Source organism: Protopterus annectens, chromosome 8.part1 (genome assembly GCF_019279795.1).
Source record: "Protopterus annectens isolate FY-2018-M chromosome 8.part1, PAN1.0, whole genome shotgun sequence".
NCBI classification, from domain to species: domain Eukaryota; kingdom Metazoa; phylum Chordata; order Ceratodontiformes; family Protopteridae; genus Protopterus; species Protopterus annectens.
The window spans coordinates 115847499-115868153 of record NC_056742.1 but is presented as its reverse complement, the minus strand read 5'-3'; the positions used below and the strand labels follow the sequence as shown (position 1 = coordinate 115868153).

General features: G+C 42.6%; 1 protein-coding gene across 3 annotated transcripts in view; it reads right to left on the bottom strand.

The window, feature by feature from the left end:
* GAS8 (growth arrest specific 8) overlaps positions 1-20655 on the bottom strand; it is a 517118-nt gene that overhangs the window by 109765 nt on the left and 386698 nt on the right. For all 3 annotated transcript variants that reach the window (XM_044081740.1, XM_044081739.1, XM_044081737.1), the window contains one exon: positions 8374-8439. In XM_044081740.1, coding sequence (XP_043937675.1) covers positions 8374-8439 — 66 coding nt within the window. The remainder of the gene's footprint in view (positions 1-8373; positions 8440-20655) is intronic.

The following is a 20655-nucleotide window of genomic DNA, read 5'->3' as shown; positions in this document are numbered from 1 at the left end:
CTACTGATGTACTATGTTCTTCATCTGTAAATATGTTGTAAGTAATTGCTATGTTAAATTGTTAATCGCCATGTAATCCAATGTAACTACTGTCTGTTTATTTTAACTGTGGAGCTTTTCTCCCTGGGCCTCCGCTGAAAATGGACCTACATCCAGTCGGACACTCCTGGTCAACAAATTTAAATAAATACATAAATAAAATAAAAATAATCTATGAATCTAAAAAATAAAATAAAAAATAATAAACTATGGGATAGCTTCTCAAGCATATAAACCTGGGTTGTATCAAGGAAGGACATTCCTGAGGACTGTGGAACCAAAGGAGAAACGTGATCTAGACTGTTCATCAAGCATGTAATGAGATACAAAGGTAAACAGTAAACCAAGTAGCTGCTACACAGATACCATGAATAGGTAGTCTACTGGCAGAGGCTGCTGAAGTGGCTACTGCCCTTGTGGAATAGCCCTTAGGTTTAGAATGTAAAGACAAGCCCTTTATATTGTAAACAAAAGAAATGCATTCAGATAACCATCTAGACAGAGTAACTTTAGCCACACTGCTTTGCCCAATTTAGGTTTTGAAAATGCCACAAACAACTGATATGATTTCCTGAGAGGTCCGGTCCTATGAAGGCAGAACCTAAGCTGGCAATGAACGTCTAGCATACAAAGCATGTGCTAGCGCTTGTTGGAAAATCTTGGAAAAAAGACCGGTAGATTTATTGAATGATTTAAATTAGTTTCAGATACTGCCTTAGGAAGGAAAGATGCATTAGTCCTCAAGGAAACTATCTTTGAGAAAGACCAAATAGGAAAGCTTGCAGGAAAGTGCGTGTATCTCTGAAATCCATTTGGCAGAAGTAACTGCCACCAGAGCAATGATTTTCAAAGACAAGAACTTCAAATCAACTGAGGCAGCCGTCTCAAAAGCAGGTTGAGTCAAAGCTTGTAACATGATAGTAATGCCCCATAACGGTACCGGGTCTCTGATAGGAGGCAAGAGGAGAAAGGTTCCTTTCAAGAAGGCCTTAGATACTGCTAAAGAAGCTACAGAACTGTCATTCTGACCTATGTGGAAACCTCAGATATCTACCATTTGCACTTTGATAGTTGAATAACTGGAGCCACAGTTTAAAAGTTCCAAAAGGAATTCTAAAGTGGAAGGAATTGAAGACAGAAAAGGGTTCTAGACCCCTGGACCTAGCCCAAATGCAGAAATCTCTTCCATTTGCTACGGTATGTTTTGCTAATGGTTCATTTCTGGTATGCTGATATGATCTGAATGACTGAAGAGGGAAGCCTGACATCTTTGGCAAAGTTTAGAACTGGAAGAACCAAGTGGTTAACTTCACAGTTTCTAGTCTGGAGGAAGCAGTGTGGATGGAGATCTGGATAATGGTCTTGCATCCATGGAGGATGTACTAGAAAAGGCCACAGGAAGGGAAACCATGATTATTGAGGCCAGAAAGGGGCACTGAGGATCAGTTGGCCTTGTGCATTTTTGCTTTCTGTATGAACTTGTTTATTAATGGCAATAGGGGAAAGGCATAGGAGACCTGGGGCCAACTTTGGACTACAGCACCCCTCAGTGACTGCCCCTGTGGGGGATCAGGAAAAAGTAACTGCTGCATTTGTTATTTAGGTAGGACGCGTACAGGTCGCAGAAAGGTGGACTCCAGCAACTGAAAAATCAGGGTCATCACTGTTGGACTGAGGAAGCACTTGCGAGGCATCAAGATAAATTTGTTCAACTTGTCCACCAGTACATCGGATGACTCCAGGATATGCGCTGTTATTAGAAAGTGGTGAGAAGACATCGCCCATTGCCAGACTCTAATGGCTCCTCGACATAAGGGATAGGAGCATGTTCCTCCCTGCTTGATGTACCAAACTACAGACATATTCTCTGTACAGATATCACATATCCTAAAAAGCCAGCAATGCTAGAAGGACTGCTCTCATTTCCAGGATAATTATGTAAAGGTTGACCTCTGTGTGTGACCTAATGCTCTGAACTGCCTTCCCTTTGAAATGCCTCCACCGTAGTAGGGATGCTTCCATTATCACTACCTCATCAGAGGCGTCCATATGGAACTGACACCCTTCTATCACTGAATGAGACGTTTTCCACATCATCATGATTGCAAGTGTTGTCTGCAAACTTGCATGAGACAATTATTGGCATGAAGATGTTGGTAAAATTGGGACCACTGCACTGCTACAGTCCACTGAAGCACTCATGTAAAATCTGGCCAAAGGAATCATGAGGATCTTGGAAGCCATTAGGCCCAGTAGATAAAGAATTAGTCTCACTATCAGGGACGGGTGATGGAGTACCTGAGTTGCACTGAGAAGCAAGGAGAGCACCATGGATTTGGGAAGTTGGGCAATCTGCAAACTTGTGTCTAGGTGGCATCCAATAAATCTGTTGAGTAAGCATAAGATGACTTTTGGTTAGATTGTCTGTGATCTTCAGATCTTGCATTAGCTGGAGCAAAAGGTCACAATGGTGTGAAAGCACTGCTGGAAGTAGCGTTCAGGAGCCAATTGTCAAGGTACAGGAAACACAGATCCCTAGCAGGCAAAGATGAGCTGCCTGCACTGCCATCATCTTGGTGAACACCCTCAAGACTGTGTTGACATTGAATGGCAGGGCTCTGAATTGATAATGATTGGTTCCCAGCCAGAAATGGAGAAATCTCCTTGAATGCTTCTCTGTCTTGACATGGTAGTAAGCGTCATTCAGATCTATGGAGCACATCCAATCATTCCTCCTCAGCAGAGGCATAATGGACTGAAGTATGACCTTAAAGAATTTTGTTTTTTTGACATACTGAGTTAAATGGCTCAAATCCAGAAGGGTCTGAGGTTCCCTGTTGTCCTGGGTACTAAAAGGAACCTCAAGTAGACTCAATATTCTAAATGGTCTATGGGGACCACCTGAATGACTCTTTTTTTCTAGCAGCTTGGATATCTCTGCTGCTGAAAGTTCCCACTGACTGGGTGGAACATCTGCAACTTTTCTTCTTCTTGACAGGGAAAATGGTATAGAGTAGCTTCTGGAAATTATGTGAACACCAAAGAATTTGTAGTTCTGTTTTGCCAGGCATGTGTGTGTAGAGGTAAGTGGCCCCTCTGCTTCCAGAGTGCAGCAGCCAGGCAACCCTTCAGGGGTGCTGAAAGGGCTTTTCTGTGAAGGGGCCATGAAAGCCCTGGTTATGCAGTCCGTCTCTGCCTCTACCATTACTATTACCTCCTCCTCTGCCATGGGAAGTCTATAACTAGGAGCGTTTAAATAACAGGTCTGTTATTTCCAGAACCATATCTTCTTCCCAGCCTGCTGATTTCTAGAGTAGGATTTCTGGGGAGTGAAGAAGCAGATTCCTATTGCACAGAGTCTCTTACCAGCCTGTTGACTTGTTGTCAGTGTTTCTTTCACTTTAGGTCCAAAGAAGGTGGACATACTGAAGGGGGTATTTACAAAAGATGTTTTAAAGCCTTCTGAAAAATCATATAGATGCATCCACACTTGCCGACAAATGGTAATCTAGGTGCTTGGTGCTCTTGCTATGCCATCAGCTATGTTGGAATGCAGTAACATGGCTATGTTGCAAGTAGACTGGAGGGTAGAAAGCTGGGAGTCCACTGTCTCCTGAACATCTGCAGGCAAGAAACCTTAGAGTGACTTGGAAATTTCCTTGGTCAGGTCTCTCTCAAATCTGGTGACACAGGCTAAATAATTCAGCGCTCAAAGGGTGCCCAAACCAGTCCATAGCCCTAGACTGTCTATTAGGGGACGGACCAAGGAACTTTCTTCAGTTACTTCTTTTACATGGGTGCCACTGCTACCACAGTGTCAACTGGTGGACCTTTGCTCTAGATTTTTTGGTCTGCTGGTGCTGCTAGAATCCAATCAGGCTTCTTAGGGTTGGGCACCATCAGTATCCTTCCATGCTCATTGAGCCTTCAAATCAATGAGTGGGGTCAATAGGTGGTACCACCCAGGAGGAGGAACATGGACTCATCTGGAGAAGGATTATCTGTGGGCCATCTCCCTCTCTGTTTCATGAATTCAAGGATCTTACCAAAGGTGACATCTTCAGAGGGTGACCTAAGGGAGCCATAACCTTCATACAAGTCTGTGTCTTAATTGAAAGACTCTGGGGAAGAGTCTAAGTACTTTAGTTTGCACGTCTGCTTCCTGTGAACCGACAGCGTGGAACAGTTGGAAACATTCTGAATCAGACTGGGAACTTATGTCACAAGCAGCCTGATAAAACCTTTGGAACAGGCTGTCCCTGTCTGACAGAGGGATGGGAATTAATATGTGGGGTTTGTATGGAACCAAACTGGATGGATGCACCTTTTCTCTTGGCATCAAAAGGCCTACTCAAAAGTTTTGAAAGCTGAGAATGCTATCGGCTCCACCAGAAACCTCCTGTATTCAGACAGAAAGGAAACCTCAGAACAGAGAGATCTAGACCCTGAGACTGACCCTGGTGCTGAGCTATTGAGAGCAGAGGCATCAAGAGGAAGAGACAGCTCTGACAACTTGAGTGTCGACCCATCCCCTGGATTCATGGTACTGAAGCTTCGGCTGTGAGACTCTTCCAAATCTAAACATGTCTGTGCCAAAAGAGGAAGGGAACCTGTCAGAGTCACAGTCACCTGTACTGTCGGCTCAGGCAAATGCGCTCCGGAACAAATAGGATCTGAGATAACTGGCTCTGAGGGGCAGACCAGGACCAGATAAGATAGAGGAGGGGAGGTAGACAGCCTAGCACTCCATACATTCCCAGAAGATGGTATCAACAGAACCCAGAGCAAACTCCTCATCATCCTGTTGGCATCCTATTCGGTCAGGCATTGTGATGACCTTGACGACAATGCCAGCTAAAGTGGTCTAGGTAACCTTCTTTCTTGAAGGGCTAGTGAGTGTAGTCTAGGGCTCACTGGGTCCAGGGAGAACTGGGACCAAGGAGGAGACAAATGGATCTGAGGAACTGTCAGCTCCAAACCCTGTGGTACCTTTAGATCTGAACCAGAAGAGACTGTCAGATCCAGGGAGCACTTATGGGACTTCTAGGAGTGTGATATCTCATTTTCCTTTGTCTTTTCCTTGTCTTTGTCCTTCTGTTTGTCTTTCTTGACTTCCTTCTTTTTGTCCTTGTCTTTCTGTCTGACCTTGGACCTCTTATCCTTACTCCTTATTGGTGGGTGAGAAGATAGAGGAAGTGGAAGGGGTGGCAGACCCTGTTTGGGGAGGAATGAGACCCTTCACTATTAACTTCTCCATTCCAATCTGTAGAGCCCAGGAGCCAAAGGAGGAGCAGGCCTGACACTGAGTGTTGAGATGGGCAGTGCCCAAATAATAAATACACAAGAATTGTGGGTCTGGGGTGGGAACTTGTGCCCACATTCCATACATTTTTAAAGCCCTGACCATCAGTCATTTATTGTAGAAAACAAACACACACACTCACTATAAACTTCCTAATCACTAAATATAGCTGAACATCTATCTAGCTATGACGATACAACTATACTAAAATTATACTACAACTGTAACTATAGCAATGACTATTCTATCAGCTAAATATCTAATAATATAAAATGTAAGAAACACTATACACTTTATAATCCTAAAATATTTTAATGTACCTATCAATAATGAACTCTAACACTAACTGCACACCCTCTATACCTAAACTAGTTAAAAGCATGATCGACTGGAGAGAAAATTTTTCTCTCAGGAAGGGAAAGAGGAAGAAAAAAGGCAAATCTGCCAATATAGCAATGATGTGACCAAACACTTGGGTAGAGAAGGATTCTGGAACCAAAGAGCTTCAAGATTGATGTTGAAGTTTGATCCAGTTGGATCCAATAACCCATATTTGAATCAGACAAAAATAGACAACACTGGATTTGGAGCTACACATTTTGTAAAGATTCATGGTGCAGTGGACAGTCTAAAGGGTAAGGCAGAGAACTGCTAATGTGATTCAGATACACAAAACAGTACGTATGGATGAAAAGGGATGCGATGATAAGAGTCTTTTTAAATCTAGTGTTACTAGGAAACTTGAAAGAGGAAGAAGAGGTTACAGGTTGTTAAGTGACAATATTTTGAAACTGGGCACTATCACAAACAGGTTTAGGAAAGAAAGATCCAGCACTCGTCTTCAACCACTGCCTTTCTTTGGCACTAAGAACATCCTTGAATAAAAACTCTTCCCTACCTGGGAAAGTGGAACTGGATCCATCACTTCTTGGGATAGCCTGTGATGAAGAACAAGTGGAAACTAAAGAATCTTATTTGGAGGATGAGGAAAGGACCCCTGCAAAAGAGGAATTTCCTCCCACTGCCATTTGTAACCCTGATGAATGATTTTCAGAATCCATTAGTCTGAAACAATCTGTGCCCAAAAAGAAAAACAGATTCAGACTTTCTGGAATTAAAAAGGGGTCGGGGTGACATATTGGTTAAGGTATTTACCTCACATTCAAGACCTGCAGGGTTTGATTCTTACTAAGGGGAAATTTCCTAGGCTTAAAAATGGTTCACAAGGGCAGCTAGCCTAGTTCTTGTCTATGAACCTAAGAACTAAATGGTTCACAAGGGTAGGAGGGGGTCACAAGGTCCCTTGAAGAGCTTGGACTGTCCTTGGTTTTGAGAGGTTTGAGACCTCTTTTTGGAACCCCCTTGCAATTTCTTCTTAAACATCTGTTTGAGGAGGAATGAGACCCTTCACTATTAACTTCTCCATTCCAATCTGTAGAGCCCAGGAGCCAAAGGAGGAGCAGGCCTGACACTGAGTGTTGAGATGGGCAGTGCCCAAATAATAAATACACAAGAATTGTTTAGACTGTTTGTTGTGCTTTTTTTTTGCCAAAATTAAATGAGGATATAAAAAAATCTCTTGGACAATTTGGAAAAGGAAGGCTGAAAAATCAGTTTTTCTGGATCAGCTTGCCCCTTTCTTTCTACTTTCTGATCACTTCTGCAGCAGCGGGGCTTAACACTAAATCTCTATCCAAGGGAGAATTTAAAATCTCATTTTTAACGTCATATGGGACGTACTGAGAAGAGAGCCATGCAAACCTCCTCAAAACTGTAATAGTGGCCATAGCCCTGGAATAAGTATCAACAGAGTCATACACACACTGCAAACAATGAGTAGTAACCTATGCAATAGAAGAAACTAAGTTATTTAAAGCAGGTTAGAGGGGAGAGATCAACAATGTTTCTGTATGCAGACAATGTAGCATCATAAGCAAACTACAAACAGGAATTTCAGTAAAAGACAGGGACATGGAATGCAAAACTGAAGGTACATGGGATAAAGTACAGCCAAGACAGTGGCCATGACTGCAAATGGGAAAATCAGAAGTTGAAAACTGAGACAGACTGTAAAATATTGGAAAAAGTTAATAGTTTCATGTATGTGGGAGGGATGACTGAAGAGGAGAGAAGTCTGAATTTGGATTTCAAAGCTAGAATCAGCGATGCTGCAAACTGGCAGTGTGTCAAAGTACTGTGTAACAAAGGAATGCCAAAGAAGTTGAAAAGTAACATGTACAAAACAGTGCTGTGAATAGTACATGGTACAGCAAACCTGGGCAGTGAAGGCAGAGCAGTTGAGGAAGCTAGAGGTGAAGGAGATGAAGTGCCTGAGAAGGGTGGTAGGAAGCACACTGTGGTAGAAAAAGAAATGATGACATCATGGCATAAACCGTAGACCCAAGTGCAGAGAAGGTTAAAGAGAACAGAGTATGGTTGTTCGGGTACATGTGTAGAAAAGCAGAAGATGATTTGCACATGAAGATTTTGGAGAAACAGGAAGAATACAAGAGGAAAAGAGAACTTTCACTTAAGAGATGGATGGAATGTGCGAGAAAAGATCTGAAACAGTCAGGCATGACTGTTGAAGAAGGTAGGACAGTGGCGCTGAACTGAGAGAAGTGGTGACAGTTGATGCACACACTGACCTCCAGTAGAAAAAAATGGGAAAAGTGGGGTTGATGATGATGATGAGGTGCAAAGTAAACCAAAGACAAAATTGTGAAGTTATTTTATGTCTACAGGAGATTTATAGGATGAACAAAACACAGAATCAGTTTCCTATACCAAACTTCATTTTTTTTCTTTTACAGCTTATGTTACTATGTCTTTTGCACTGCTGTAAATGTAAATAAAGAATGAAACTTACTGTGATGAAAATTTACATGAATCCAGTCTAATCATGGTTGGCAAACAAAATTCAGTAGTAGTCAAGGCTGTGATGTGTAGTACGTATATTTTGCAAAAAGGAAAAAAAATCTCACAAATAACCAGTGCCGACATGATGGAATATATAATGCAAAAATTCATACCTTGCACACCCGAGCCAGTTCATACTGGAGATCTTTAATAGCAGTATTCTTGGAATCCAAAACATCCTGAAAGAAAGTAGAAGAATATTTCTTGAATCTAATAGTTCACATAGCTTAAGAAAAACGGATACTAACATGAATACTTACAACACTTTTTTCTTAAAAAGCCAGATGCTTTTTCTGAACTTATTGTTTTCTGCTGTACCAATAACCCTACCATACAAAAAACTGTACAACTCCTGCTTCGAAGTATACTACTGTTAGGGCTACATTACCAGTTTCTTTGGGCAGAAATAGGAGAGTTAGTGCCTACAAATGTAATACGCAGGGTTTCACGTTGCTCAAATTGAACTTTATTTACAAGACAGTTGCATATCAAAAAAGAATAGTTGTGTAAGATCTTACCATAACCATAGATGTCCTTCTCTTCCATGTTGCAGTATTCTGGTGTAGGATTTCCACCTCAGGCGATCCATACGTCGGCTGGGATTTCTGCCTCAGGCGATCTGTACGTCGGCTCATATACCAAAGCTTCAGCTTGGCTGTTGCAGCTGCGTGGGAAGTCACACATAGGGCCATAAAACAGTAGCTCTTAAATGTGACGTCCTCATGCACCAATCTCAGAACTTGAAGGCCAGCTGAAGAAGGCAAGGCCCAGCAGGAGCAGATGCCAGATTGGACAGTCAAAGTTTGATGGTCATTATTTTGGTCTGAACACCCCAAAGGCCTGTAGGAGTTGTGGGGGGTCTAAGGGTATAGTTGTAGAGGGGTTAGGTGGGTGGGAAGGAATACTGCAACATGGAAGAGAAGGACATCTAAGGTTATGGTAAGATTTTACACAACTATTCAATGTCCTTTTGCTATGTTGCAGTATTCTGGTGTGGGAGAATACCACAGCTTAGTTGGAAGGAAGGGTGGAGGTAAAAGAGGCTGATTCTACAATGCCTTGCAGGATTGCTCTGGCGAATCCTGTTCGTGCCCTGGAGATATTGTCTAATTTGTAGTGCTTGGTGAAGGTATGGATAGTGGACTAAGCTGCTTCCAAAATGGCATTCGTGTCCATGCTTTTGATAAAGGCTTTAGAAGCTGCCACTGCTCTAGTGGAATGAGCTTTTATCCCTGATGGGAGATCTTTCCCATGGAAGGAGCAACAGAAACTGATGGTTCTCCTAATCCAGCATGCAATAGTTTGTTTGGAGACCACCTTGCCCAGGGCTCTGGGGTGGAAGGAAACAAATAGTTGGGAAGATTTTCTGATGGGTCTGGTTTTGTCCAAGTAAAATCTTAGTTGTCTGTGGACATCTAAGGAGTGCAGAATCCTCTTTCCCTGGTTGGTTGGTGAGGGGTAGAAGGTGGGTAGGTGAATGGATTGGTTCAGAGATAAGTCATTGACCACCTTTGGCATGAAGGAAGGGTTTGTTCTAAGGGTGACCCTGTCCTTGTGGAAGGTAGTATAAGGAGGGCCTGCCATTAAGGCCTGTAATTCTGAGACCCTTCTAGCTGAGGTGATGGCCACTAGCAGTACAGCTTTCCAGGTACAGAGTTTTAGGGTCTATATTGGATGATCGAAGTTTTACTACTTCGAATCAGTACACATCGAACACTACTGATGGAAGTAGTAAAACATCAAATCACCATTAAAACATTTTTTAAAACAAAACAAAAGGGTGTAGGCAGGGGGGCAAGCCCCCTACACCCCCCACACCCCCGCTATTTAAATATACCAATTCCAAGACCGCACTACATTGAAGTAAATGGAAATCTCCCCTTACGGAGATTTCCATTTACATGTTCGATATTCTAAGCATTCGCTATTGTCATGTCGACAATATCAGATTTGATATTGTTGGCTTTCAACAATGTAATATAAACCCGATTTTTAAGGTAGCTGAGCCAGCCAGTTCAAAAGGGTGCTGGGTTAACTTTTCCAGGATGATATTAAGGTCCCAGGGTGGTGGGATGGGTCTTCTAGGGGGTCTGATGTGTAGAACTCCTTTGAGGAATAACCTGACATCTAGCCTGGTTGCCAGTGGAGGATCTAGAGGTAGGCAGGTTGAAATGGCTGAAAGGTGTACTTTTATAGAGGAAAAGAACAGTCCACCTTTTACCAGTTGACACAGGTAGGAAAGAACTAGGGGAGGGTCTGCTTTGCCTGGGTCCCTGTTCTTGTCCCGACATCATTTAGAAAATCTTTGCCATTTTGCAAGGTATGATTTCCTAATAGTGGGTTTCCTGGCCTCCCTCAGGACTGATAGCAAGTCCTCTGAATAACGGTGCCTGAAAGGGATTACGAGTTTATTACTCACAATTTCAGAGACAGCATTTGTAAATGTGGGTGTAAGACGGTTCCCTTGTTCTGTGTCAGAAGGTCCACCTTGTGGGGTAACTTGTGGTGATTGCCCTTGGCTATGTTGAGAAGAAGGGGGAATCAGTGCTGCCTTGGCCAGTAGAGGGTCACCAACAAGATTTTTGGTTTGTCTCTCCTGATTTTCAGGAGGAATTTTTGAATGAGTGGGAAGGGGGGAATGCATATAGAAACTTCCCCTTCCATGAGATGCTAAAGCCGTCTGCTCCCCATGCTAGGGGGGGGGGGGAGTGCATCTTGGAGCAGAAGGTTTGAAGCTGCCTCTTCTGGGGGGAGGCAAACAAGTCTATGTGAGGAGTGCCCCACCGGTGGACAATATCTCGGAAAACATTCCTGTCCAGCATCCATTTGTGCTGTGGAGAGGATATTCTGCTGAGGAGGTCTGCTTGCTTGTTGTCTTGCAAGGGGATGTAGGATGTCTGCAGGGACACACTGTGGAAGGGGGCTAGTTCGCAAATTAGCAGTGTCAGTCTGCATAGTTGGTATGCCTTTGTTCCTCATTGCTTGTTGTGGTACCACATGACTGTGGTGTTGTCTGTAACTATTAGAAGAACTCCTGAACGAAAAAGTGGAGTGAATGTTTTGAGAGCCAAGAGAACAGCAGTCACCTCTCTGACATTGATGTGTTTGGCTCTCATAGAGGGGGTCAAAGTTGCCTGGACCTTGTAGGATGTCACTGTGGCCCCCCCCCCCACCCTGAGTCTGATGCATCTGCATGCATGACCTGATTTGGGATGGAGAGGCAGTTCTGGGTTGAGTTGGACCTGATGAATCCATCAGCAGATTTCTGCTTTCAGGCATGGCAGGAGCTGGATGTTTTTCTCCAGAGGTTGTTGATGTTGAGACCACACATTTTTTAAGTACCACTGAAGCTTTCTCATATGCATCCTGGCTAATGGAAGCATGGGAATGGTGGCTACCATTAGACCTAGGGTCCTTAGAAACTGCCTTGCTGTAATAGTTTGAGCCTGTAAGAGCTCCTTGAAGTAAGAGGTGAGGGAAGTTATTTTTTTCCTGTGACAGAAATGCTTTCATAATGCCGCTTTATATTCTGCACCCCAGGAAGATCTTGTCTTGCTCTGGGGTTAGGGAAGATTTCTGGATGTTGAGTGTGAAACCCAACTTTTGCAGGAGAGACATGGTAAATTTTAGATTGGCAGAGTGTGATTCCTTGGTCTCTGCCAGTATCAGGATGTTGTCTAAGTTAGGGTAAATTTGAATTCCCTAGGTTCTGCAGTAGGCCATAACTGGTTCCAGACATTTTTTGAAGACTCTGGGGGCAGTGGACAAACCAAAGGGCAAGGCAGCAAATTGATAATGCGAGGAGGGACCACAAAAGCGTAAATATTTCCTGTGGGCGGGGAGGATAGGGATGTGTAAGTAGGCCTCTTTTAAGTCTAAAGTGACCATGTAGGCCTGAGGTGGTATGAGAGGAAGTAGGCTTTGGAGAGACAGCATCTTGAATGAGGGAACTTTTAGGAAAGGGTTTAAGAAGGATAGGTCTAGGATGAGTCTCCATGGTCCATCCTTTTTGGGCACTAGGAATAGCCTGGAATAAAATCCTTTTCCTTCCTGTCCTGGAGGGACTGGCTCTATAGTGCCCATCCGCAGAAGGTCTGTCGGGATCTGAGGGAAACGGTGCCTTTGGTTTTTGGGTGGAAAGGGGATTCTTCCTCAAGGAGGCTTTGCTGCCCATGACAGGAAGTGTCCTTTTTGCACTATAGCCAGCACCCAACTATCTGATGTGATGGATTTCCAGAAGGGAAGGCAGTGGGAGAGGTGGGATGAAAGAGGAAGGTGGGCAAAGCAGTCACGCATTATTGGGACCTCCTCTGTTCTGAAAGGGCTGTCTAGGAGGAGGATGGGAGATAGGAACCCCTATGACCTCTTCTGGGTCTAGAGGAGGAAGTACCAGAAGCAGGGCTTTTTCTGACAAAGGTGGATTTAGCTGGGTAATTCCTACAGTACTTATGAATAGGAGACACTAACAGTTGTTTAATGTCCTGCAGCTCTTTACTCTTTTCCTGTAAATGTTTGAAGAGATCAGCTGCCTCTTTGCCAAAAAGGTGTTTTGTATCCAGAGGGGCATCTGAGATTTTTGCCTTGAAGTCCTCTGGTAAGTGTTGTAGCCTAAGCCAGAAATATCTCCTGAGGACTGAAGCAGATGCTGCAGAGCGAGCACAGGCTTCAGCAGCATCATAACTGCATCTGATAGAATGTTTAGAAACTTAAGAAGCAAGAGACAACTTGGAAGCAATGTCAGACTTGATTGGACAGTCAGGAATAGAAGCCAGCATAATTGAGGCTTGAGAAATAAGATCCAGAGCATATTTGGTCATGTGCATCTGGTAGTTTATGGCCCTGAAGGCCAAAGTAGAGGAGGTATAGACTTTTTTAATTAATCTGTCCATAGATTTACTATCCTTGTCTGTGGGCAGTAGGGGGGGGGCAGAAAGAGTGAGTCTGGATTGTCTGTCAGGGTTAGTGACAATCACAGCTGGGTCTGCCAAAGGAGGCTTAATGAGGAATTTTTGTTCCTCAGGCACCTTGTAAAAGTGGTCTAGGCACTTAGGGGCAGGTGGCTGGGAGTCTGGTGTCTTAGATGCAGAATAAAATGCATCCAAGTAGGCAGGAATAACTGGAGGAATGGCTGGGGGAGAGGGAGAATCCACTTGGAGTAGCTCAAAATATCTTTTTTGTGTGTCTGACATTAGAGAGGTTTCCCAATTAAAATATTCTTGCATTTTGGTGATAGTTTCACCAAAGGTAATGTCCTTAGGTGAGGAATCTCCCTCTGTGGACTCCTCATCTAGAGAGTAGTACTCCTTAGGAGAGGTAATCTGTGAAGTGTAGGAAACAGGATTCCTCAGAAGAAGAGTAGGCCTCAAGATCCTCCTCCCTGTCATGGAACATCGGGTGAGGAATGGAAGAGGCTGAAATAGGCCTAGGGCTGAGCGGAGGAGTACAGGGTGGTGCTGTAGGTCTGAGGGCCATGAAGGCCTGCATCAATGAAGAAATAAATGTCTGCCAGTCGGGCAAGGCTTCTGTAGTGGAAGTGGAGTGTTTAGTTTTCTGCTTTTTCTTAGCAGGAGTAGACAGGGGTGTCTGTCTGGTGTCGGACACTGTTGTAGGATCCGGAGTAACAAGTGGAAGGATCTCGCTAGGAGGCTCTGCGGTAGCTGGTTCCCCCTCAACCTCGACGGAAGTTGGGATCTGTAAAGTCTCCGAGGACATGCCTGCCATCGGTTGGGAAGTGGCTTCCGCAAAGGTTGCTGTTACCGTCGATGATTCAACCAAATGTCCCTCAGCTCCTAGACTGGATGCTGAGGGGCGTCCGGTAGTGCAGTGGCAGAGGGCCTGTGCATCATGGCCTTCTTTCTAAGAGGTTCCGCAGGGCCTCCGAGGACGGATCCATCCAAAGCCCTAAACGCTTAAGGTGTTGATTTTCAAAACAGAGGTTTAAGGCGTGCAGACGGCTGCAAGCGTCTTAGGAACAAAGGACTGGCTAAGCAGAAGAGGCAGCGATCATGGGAAACTTTATTGGGAATCTGGTGCCCATATTGGGATTTTTCCTTTTTAGCCAACATCGGCTATGAAAAACTATAACAACCAAGCCTAGGCAAAATAAAATTAGGAAACAGAAACCCCAACGGGTACTTACCTTTCAGATGTTAGCGTTGAAGGATCGAAGGTGACGATGCGTCGGTCGTCTGTGGCTGAAAAGTTCTGAGATCTGAGCGTGAGGACGTCGCATTTAAGGGTTACTGGTTTATAGCCCCCATGCAGCTGCAACAGCCAAGCTGAAGCTTTTGTATAGGAGCCGATGTACTGATCGCCTGAGGTGGAAATCCCAGCTGACGTACGGATTGACTGAGGTGGAAATCCCACACCAGAATACTGCAACATAGAAACAGAAGGACATCTACAGACACTGTCACAAAAACATGCCTCTCCCAATGAAAGGAGGCTACTACCTAATACATCTATCTGAATGTGCAGTTATAACCCATCAAAATTTCTCCCAAGAGCCATATTTGACAACCCATGTAGGAAAAAACACATGCAGGCCCATCACCCTTTCTAAAAAAATAATTTTAAATGTAAAACAATAACATTTTTCAAACTGACAGTTATGTTTCCTCTTCTCTGGTGTGTTTCCTCTTTATAGGCTCATTCCTCCAAGTCTATCCTTCATAATATTGTGGAAACAGAAAATGTCTGCCTATTATTTTTTTATTTTTTTATCTTTTATAGACTGTAAATGGTTGCTATGCTTTGGTCTGTCTTTCTAATCCAACTCTGGTCTTTTGGCCATCTTAGAAAAACATATCAAAATACAGTCAACCAGTTAAATACTTTTTTCAGGCAAGGTTTTAAAAATGCCCGGAGTATTGTTCATTAAGCTACTGTCCTGCTCCACATAACCAGTGACAACGTATCTTTAACTCCAGAAAACATGCTATATACAGAACATTCTCTCTGTACTTATCACTTCTCTGCTATACTGTTTACAGCGACTCCATCATGCTGTGACTGTAATCCCCAACATCATTATCTTCCCTGAGGCTTCCAAGGACTACCCCTACTAAGAAGTAATCACGCTTTGGATTCCTGTATCCAAAGTGAGTGAATGCTTCATTTCATATGTAGTCCAAGGTGTTCCACCTCCATCCATTCTGTGACCTAGTCTGGTCCTCCTAGAGCAATTTTCCTATATCTCATGACAGCTTTAATCTTCATATCATCTGCAAACAAACTTAAACTACTGCAAACTTTTATTTTGATAACAGATATGAATATTCTAAACAGAGCTGGATCCAGTAATTAGATTACAAAGCCACAGTGAATGTTTTAGCTTGATCTAACTGCCTCCATATGCCTCCTTTCTAGAGCTGCTAACAGATCTGCATCAGATTTTGTCCTTTATCACTTCCAAATCACTTATCCTACATCTGTGATCTTATACACTAGTCTGATTCCCACTTTCTTTTTCCTCAGTCCCAACCACATTTTCTACTGTATTCCATCTTTGCATACACCTCAGGCTCACATAGTCACCAATTCTTTTTAACTGACAGGCTTTAGCTTTTACCATTGAAGACTTCTACCAAGTATATGTTGAACCACAACAGCATTTTTCTCTTTTCATCTGTTCGTTATGCACCATGGAAATACTTTAACTACTATACATTCTTTATTCTTCCAAATTATCTTCTGATCTTTTCAATTCTCCTCCTGGCTAGATGATTGTTTCTCTTAATATTTGAAAGTCAACCATCTGTGCAGCTAAACTGTCCAGACCATAAGCAGTGATAAACCACAGAGAAAGATGGTCATTATACCTAGAGTCTTTTACATTCACTTACTTCAGATTAATGCCCGACAATTTGCCAAGATCATAGGTGTTTTCTTTGTGGTGGGAGTTTTAGCCTTCTACATACACCCCCTCCCTTCATAAAGCACATATAGGATTACTCTGACCTTTATGATGCCAGATAATGGCACTATGCAAGTTGGGTCCCTATTACTTCATAGAAGAATCGGATCATCGAATGGCATTTCAGGGGGCATTTTCACGAACATGCCGTTCTGACTGAGATGGCATTACAGTGGGGATTTGGAAATTTGCCATTTCCCCACTGTACTGCAATCTTGGAGGTGGCATATATAATTAGTAGGGGTGTGGGGACGCAGCCCCCCACAAGATGGAGGTTCGATGAACAGCATTTTCGATGAAATGCCGTTCGATGATCTGATTCTTCCATGGAGTAATATAGACCCTGCAAGTCAGCTGTAGACCAATTAGAAGTGTCCCTTTACAGCAGATAATAATTTCTTCACCTATCCCCTTAACTTTTATACAAAAAGCTTTTCACTACAGATCTGAACTTCATGGCCTACATATAACTTCAGCTCACTACTTTACCTTCTCTTCCCAAGCTCCAGCCTCCAAGTCTACTGCTCTTTTTAATGTTTCCTCCAATATGCAACCAATTTCATTCATAACATGCAATGCCCCTCCACTTTAGTTACTTTATTTATTTATTTGCAAGTTGTTAATTGGGATAAGACAACTGGTCTCCTTACCCTTTCACTAAACTACTTTTGAATACTAACACAAGTACAAGTGAGCACAACTTACAGAAATGAAGGTAAAGAAAAAATAGAAACTTAACACATTGCATTAAACATAAAATATAACAACATTTACAAAGAGAAATAAAATTAGATACAGTATGGAGAACTTCAACAGAAAACAAGAAATAGTGAATTAGAACTTGATATGTTCAACACAGAGTTGGATAACAATACAAAACAAGAAATAGTGAACAATGTGCAAATTAGATCTATAAAAATAATGTGTAGCTGTTCTAAGAAAAATAGCAACGATTTCACTACTATGTTTTTTTGAAGCAGCATACACTCAACACTACACTACCATATCCCATTCCACAAACTCTGTGGTATAGATTTTAGTTTTCTTTCCTGTGCCTACCTTCCTATATAAAGGCAATGTTTACAACACTCTTTTACTTCCCAAGCTTCCTGTGGTGACCAATTACTTATAAAATACAGGCTGCCTCTTGTTGTCCTTTATCCTTTCTCTCTTGTAACTGAACCCATCAGACTTATTTTTCAGGAAGAGAATGAACTAAGACAGCTGTGATTAGTTTATTATTTTTCAAAGCAGTAACATGTTATCTCACACACACACACTCACACACACACACACACACACACACACACACACACACACACACATACACACACACTCACGCACACACTCACACACACACTCCAAGTACTGTATTTCAAAAAAAAAAAAACTGTACTGACAACTACTTATTTTCTCTCACTAAATTACTAAGCCAGTTATTCCTTCATGAACATATCCTTCTACCTTTAAGCAGCAGAACAGGAGGGAGAACAGGAACAGAGGGAGAGGAACACAGAGAAACACCAAAAGAAGCAGGAAGAAGTGAGCAAAGGCAAAGGGGAAGGAGTGTGGTTTAAAGGTGATCCATGAGCAGCTCTTTTGACAAATTAGTAGAGGTCTGGCAGCTTTTTATTTTTATCTTCAGCACTGTGTATGATAACAGGGCTCAAGGTGGTGGGCATACTATGCACATAAACAGACCAGAACCTTAGACTGGGAAGATAAATGAGGTTAATAAGGAGATGAAATGAAACTAGGAATGAGGAGATGAAATGAAACTAGGCCATATTCTGCCCTTCAGCTAACAACTTCTAAAGGCCAACTGAAGTGCAGTTTGAAGAAGAAAGGCCAGCAGTAAAAGTGAGAGCAAGAGTAGCAGAAAAAGAACAAAAATCCAACCCAAAAGCAGCACGAAGAAACAGCAAATGCAGGAGGAAAGGATTTTGCTTTAAAGTACATTACAATCAGCTGTTATTAAATCACAAGAAGTCTTAACAATTTTTTTCTCTAAAATAATGTGCCTTGGACAATGTCACCAACCCCCTACCTCCACCACCCCCATGTTGAGCAAACAATAGCACAAAACCCATACATTATAAAAGGTGCAAAAGGTAGCCAGTAGATGAGCTTCCATTGGTTTGAAATTCTGTTTCAGTTAACAGTTCTTAATGATAAAACAAAGGACAGAACTAAGGGAGGTGAAACAGTGGATACCATCTAACTAGTATCAGTAGCCATATTAGGAGAATGACTAACAGAACAAGCAATAATTTTCAGTGCAACCTAATATACCTCACCAGGGCTTAAGGAAATGCATGCTAGGGAAGGGAAATTTGAGTTAGCATGTGGAGGCACCAGAGGGAGAAGGGGGACAGATTGAGATGGCAAGACATACAAGAAGGAACAGACGGGACAAGAAAGAGAAGGGAACATGTCAAGGATTTATCACAAAAGCAGAAAAGTAAAGGTAGAGTAGACTAAAAAGGAGGGGACACTGGAATTCTGAGGGCCACAGCTGTGATCCTCCAAAAGGCAGAACTACAAGTGGAAATGTGGAGGAATATATATAATAAGGTTGGGTTGTGGTATGTCAGGATATTTTCCCCTATTCTGAGGTACAGTGTTTTCAGAATTAATATTTTCCCCTATTCTGAGGTACAGTGATTTCAGAATTAGTACACAAGTAGCAAGAGTGCAGGGGCCACAGTCCCCCACACTGGGGCTGGACAGTGGGGTACTTTAACGTTGTAAAAGCAAACTTCAAAATTTAGAAGTTATATACTCACCATAACTTGGCATCTGTGTTGTCCATTTTCATTTTTCTTCACAAATGGCTCTAGGATCTGATCCTTCTATCTGACTTGACCGCATCTACCAGACTTTGGATCTGAAACTGGAGCTCCTCCTTCTACCCATAATGCCCCAATCCATCCACAACTTCTCAGATCAAGTTTGCTGCCTTTACCCCTACAGTGTTATAGAGATAGAACAGACACACAGAAAGATGGAGTCTCAAACCAGGAACATGAGGGTTCCTATATCATCCAAAGATTTTTCTAGGAGTAACAGGACTAGGGGATGGCTTGGCAGGAAGGTGAGTAAGAAAGAAAATGGACAACACAGATGCCAAGTTATGGTGAGTACATAACGTCCTAAATCTGATGTTGTCCTTTTCATTCTTCCTCACGAATGGGTCAGAGCCCCAGCTACATAACTCTCAGGAGGCCCTCAAGGAAGGACATGTCGAGCACTGTCGAACCAAAGGAAGCTCTGGTTCTAGACAAAACATCTAATTTGTGAAGTATAACAAAGATATAAGTCTTTGACAAATGGTCAATGGAAGCTCTTGAGGAAAAGGCCGACGAGGTAGCCATAGATCTAGTGGAGTGAGCTCTAGGAGGACAAGGAATCCCTAAACCTTTTTGACAATAAATCAGTGAAATATTATCGGTGATCCATTTGGCTAGAGTAATTTTGGAAACTGCTTGACCCAAGCAGTTAGGGGAAAAGGACACAAAAAGCTGATCAGAATTCCTGTACTGTTTTGTTCTGTGACGATAAAAACATAACTGTCTGTGAACATCAAGCAGGTGCAGCATATATTCGCCTTTATTAGTAAAGTTGGAGAAGAAAACTGGTAATTGTATGGACTGGTTAATGTTAGTCTCCATAGCCACTTTAGGCAAAAAGGAAGGGTTGGTTCGAAGAGACATCCTATCCATATGGAAAGTAATGTAAGGAGGTCTAGCCAATAAGGCCTGGAGCTCAGCAATTCTTTTTGCTGAAGTGATAGCTACTAAAATATTGTTTTACAAGAAAGAAATTTCATATCATATTTGTCCGCCAGTTTAAAGTGTTTCTGAGTTCAACTTTGAAGGACCACCATCAAATCCCAAGGAGGGGAGGGATCCTTTATCGGATGTCTAAGGTGGAAGATTCCTTTTATGAAAGCCTTGCATAATCTGGAAGATGCTAAGGATAATGATTCATTTCCAGTATGAAAGTTGGATATAGCTGCCAACTGAAGTTTAATGGTAGAAAAACTAGCCCCTTCCTTAAAAAGAGTAGTCAGAAAAAGAACAATGGCCAAAGTAGGTGCTGAAAAAGGGTCAGTATTATGACTTGATCCCCAAATAGAAAATCTTTTCCATTTGCTTCTGTAGCCTTTCTTGGTGGAGGCCTTCTGAGAGGCCAAGATAATGCCACAAACTGGGGAAGCAAGCCTGGACTGTCTTACGATCACTGGAAGTGAAGAAACCATGCAGTCAGTTTGAGGGCATGGAGACTGAGATGTTGACTTTCTGATGGATGAGATAAGAGATCATGAATGGGCTCCAGTATACAAGGAGGATATTTCAAGTGAGACCAGAGGAAAGGGAACCATACCTGTTGAGGCCAGAAGGGGATAATGAGGATGACTAAGCTCTTCAGCCTGCTTGCTTTCTGTAAATACTTCAGGATCAGCGTAAGAGGGGAGTAA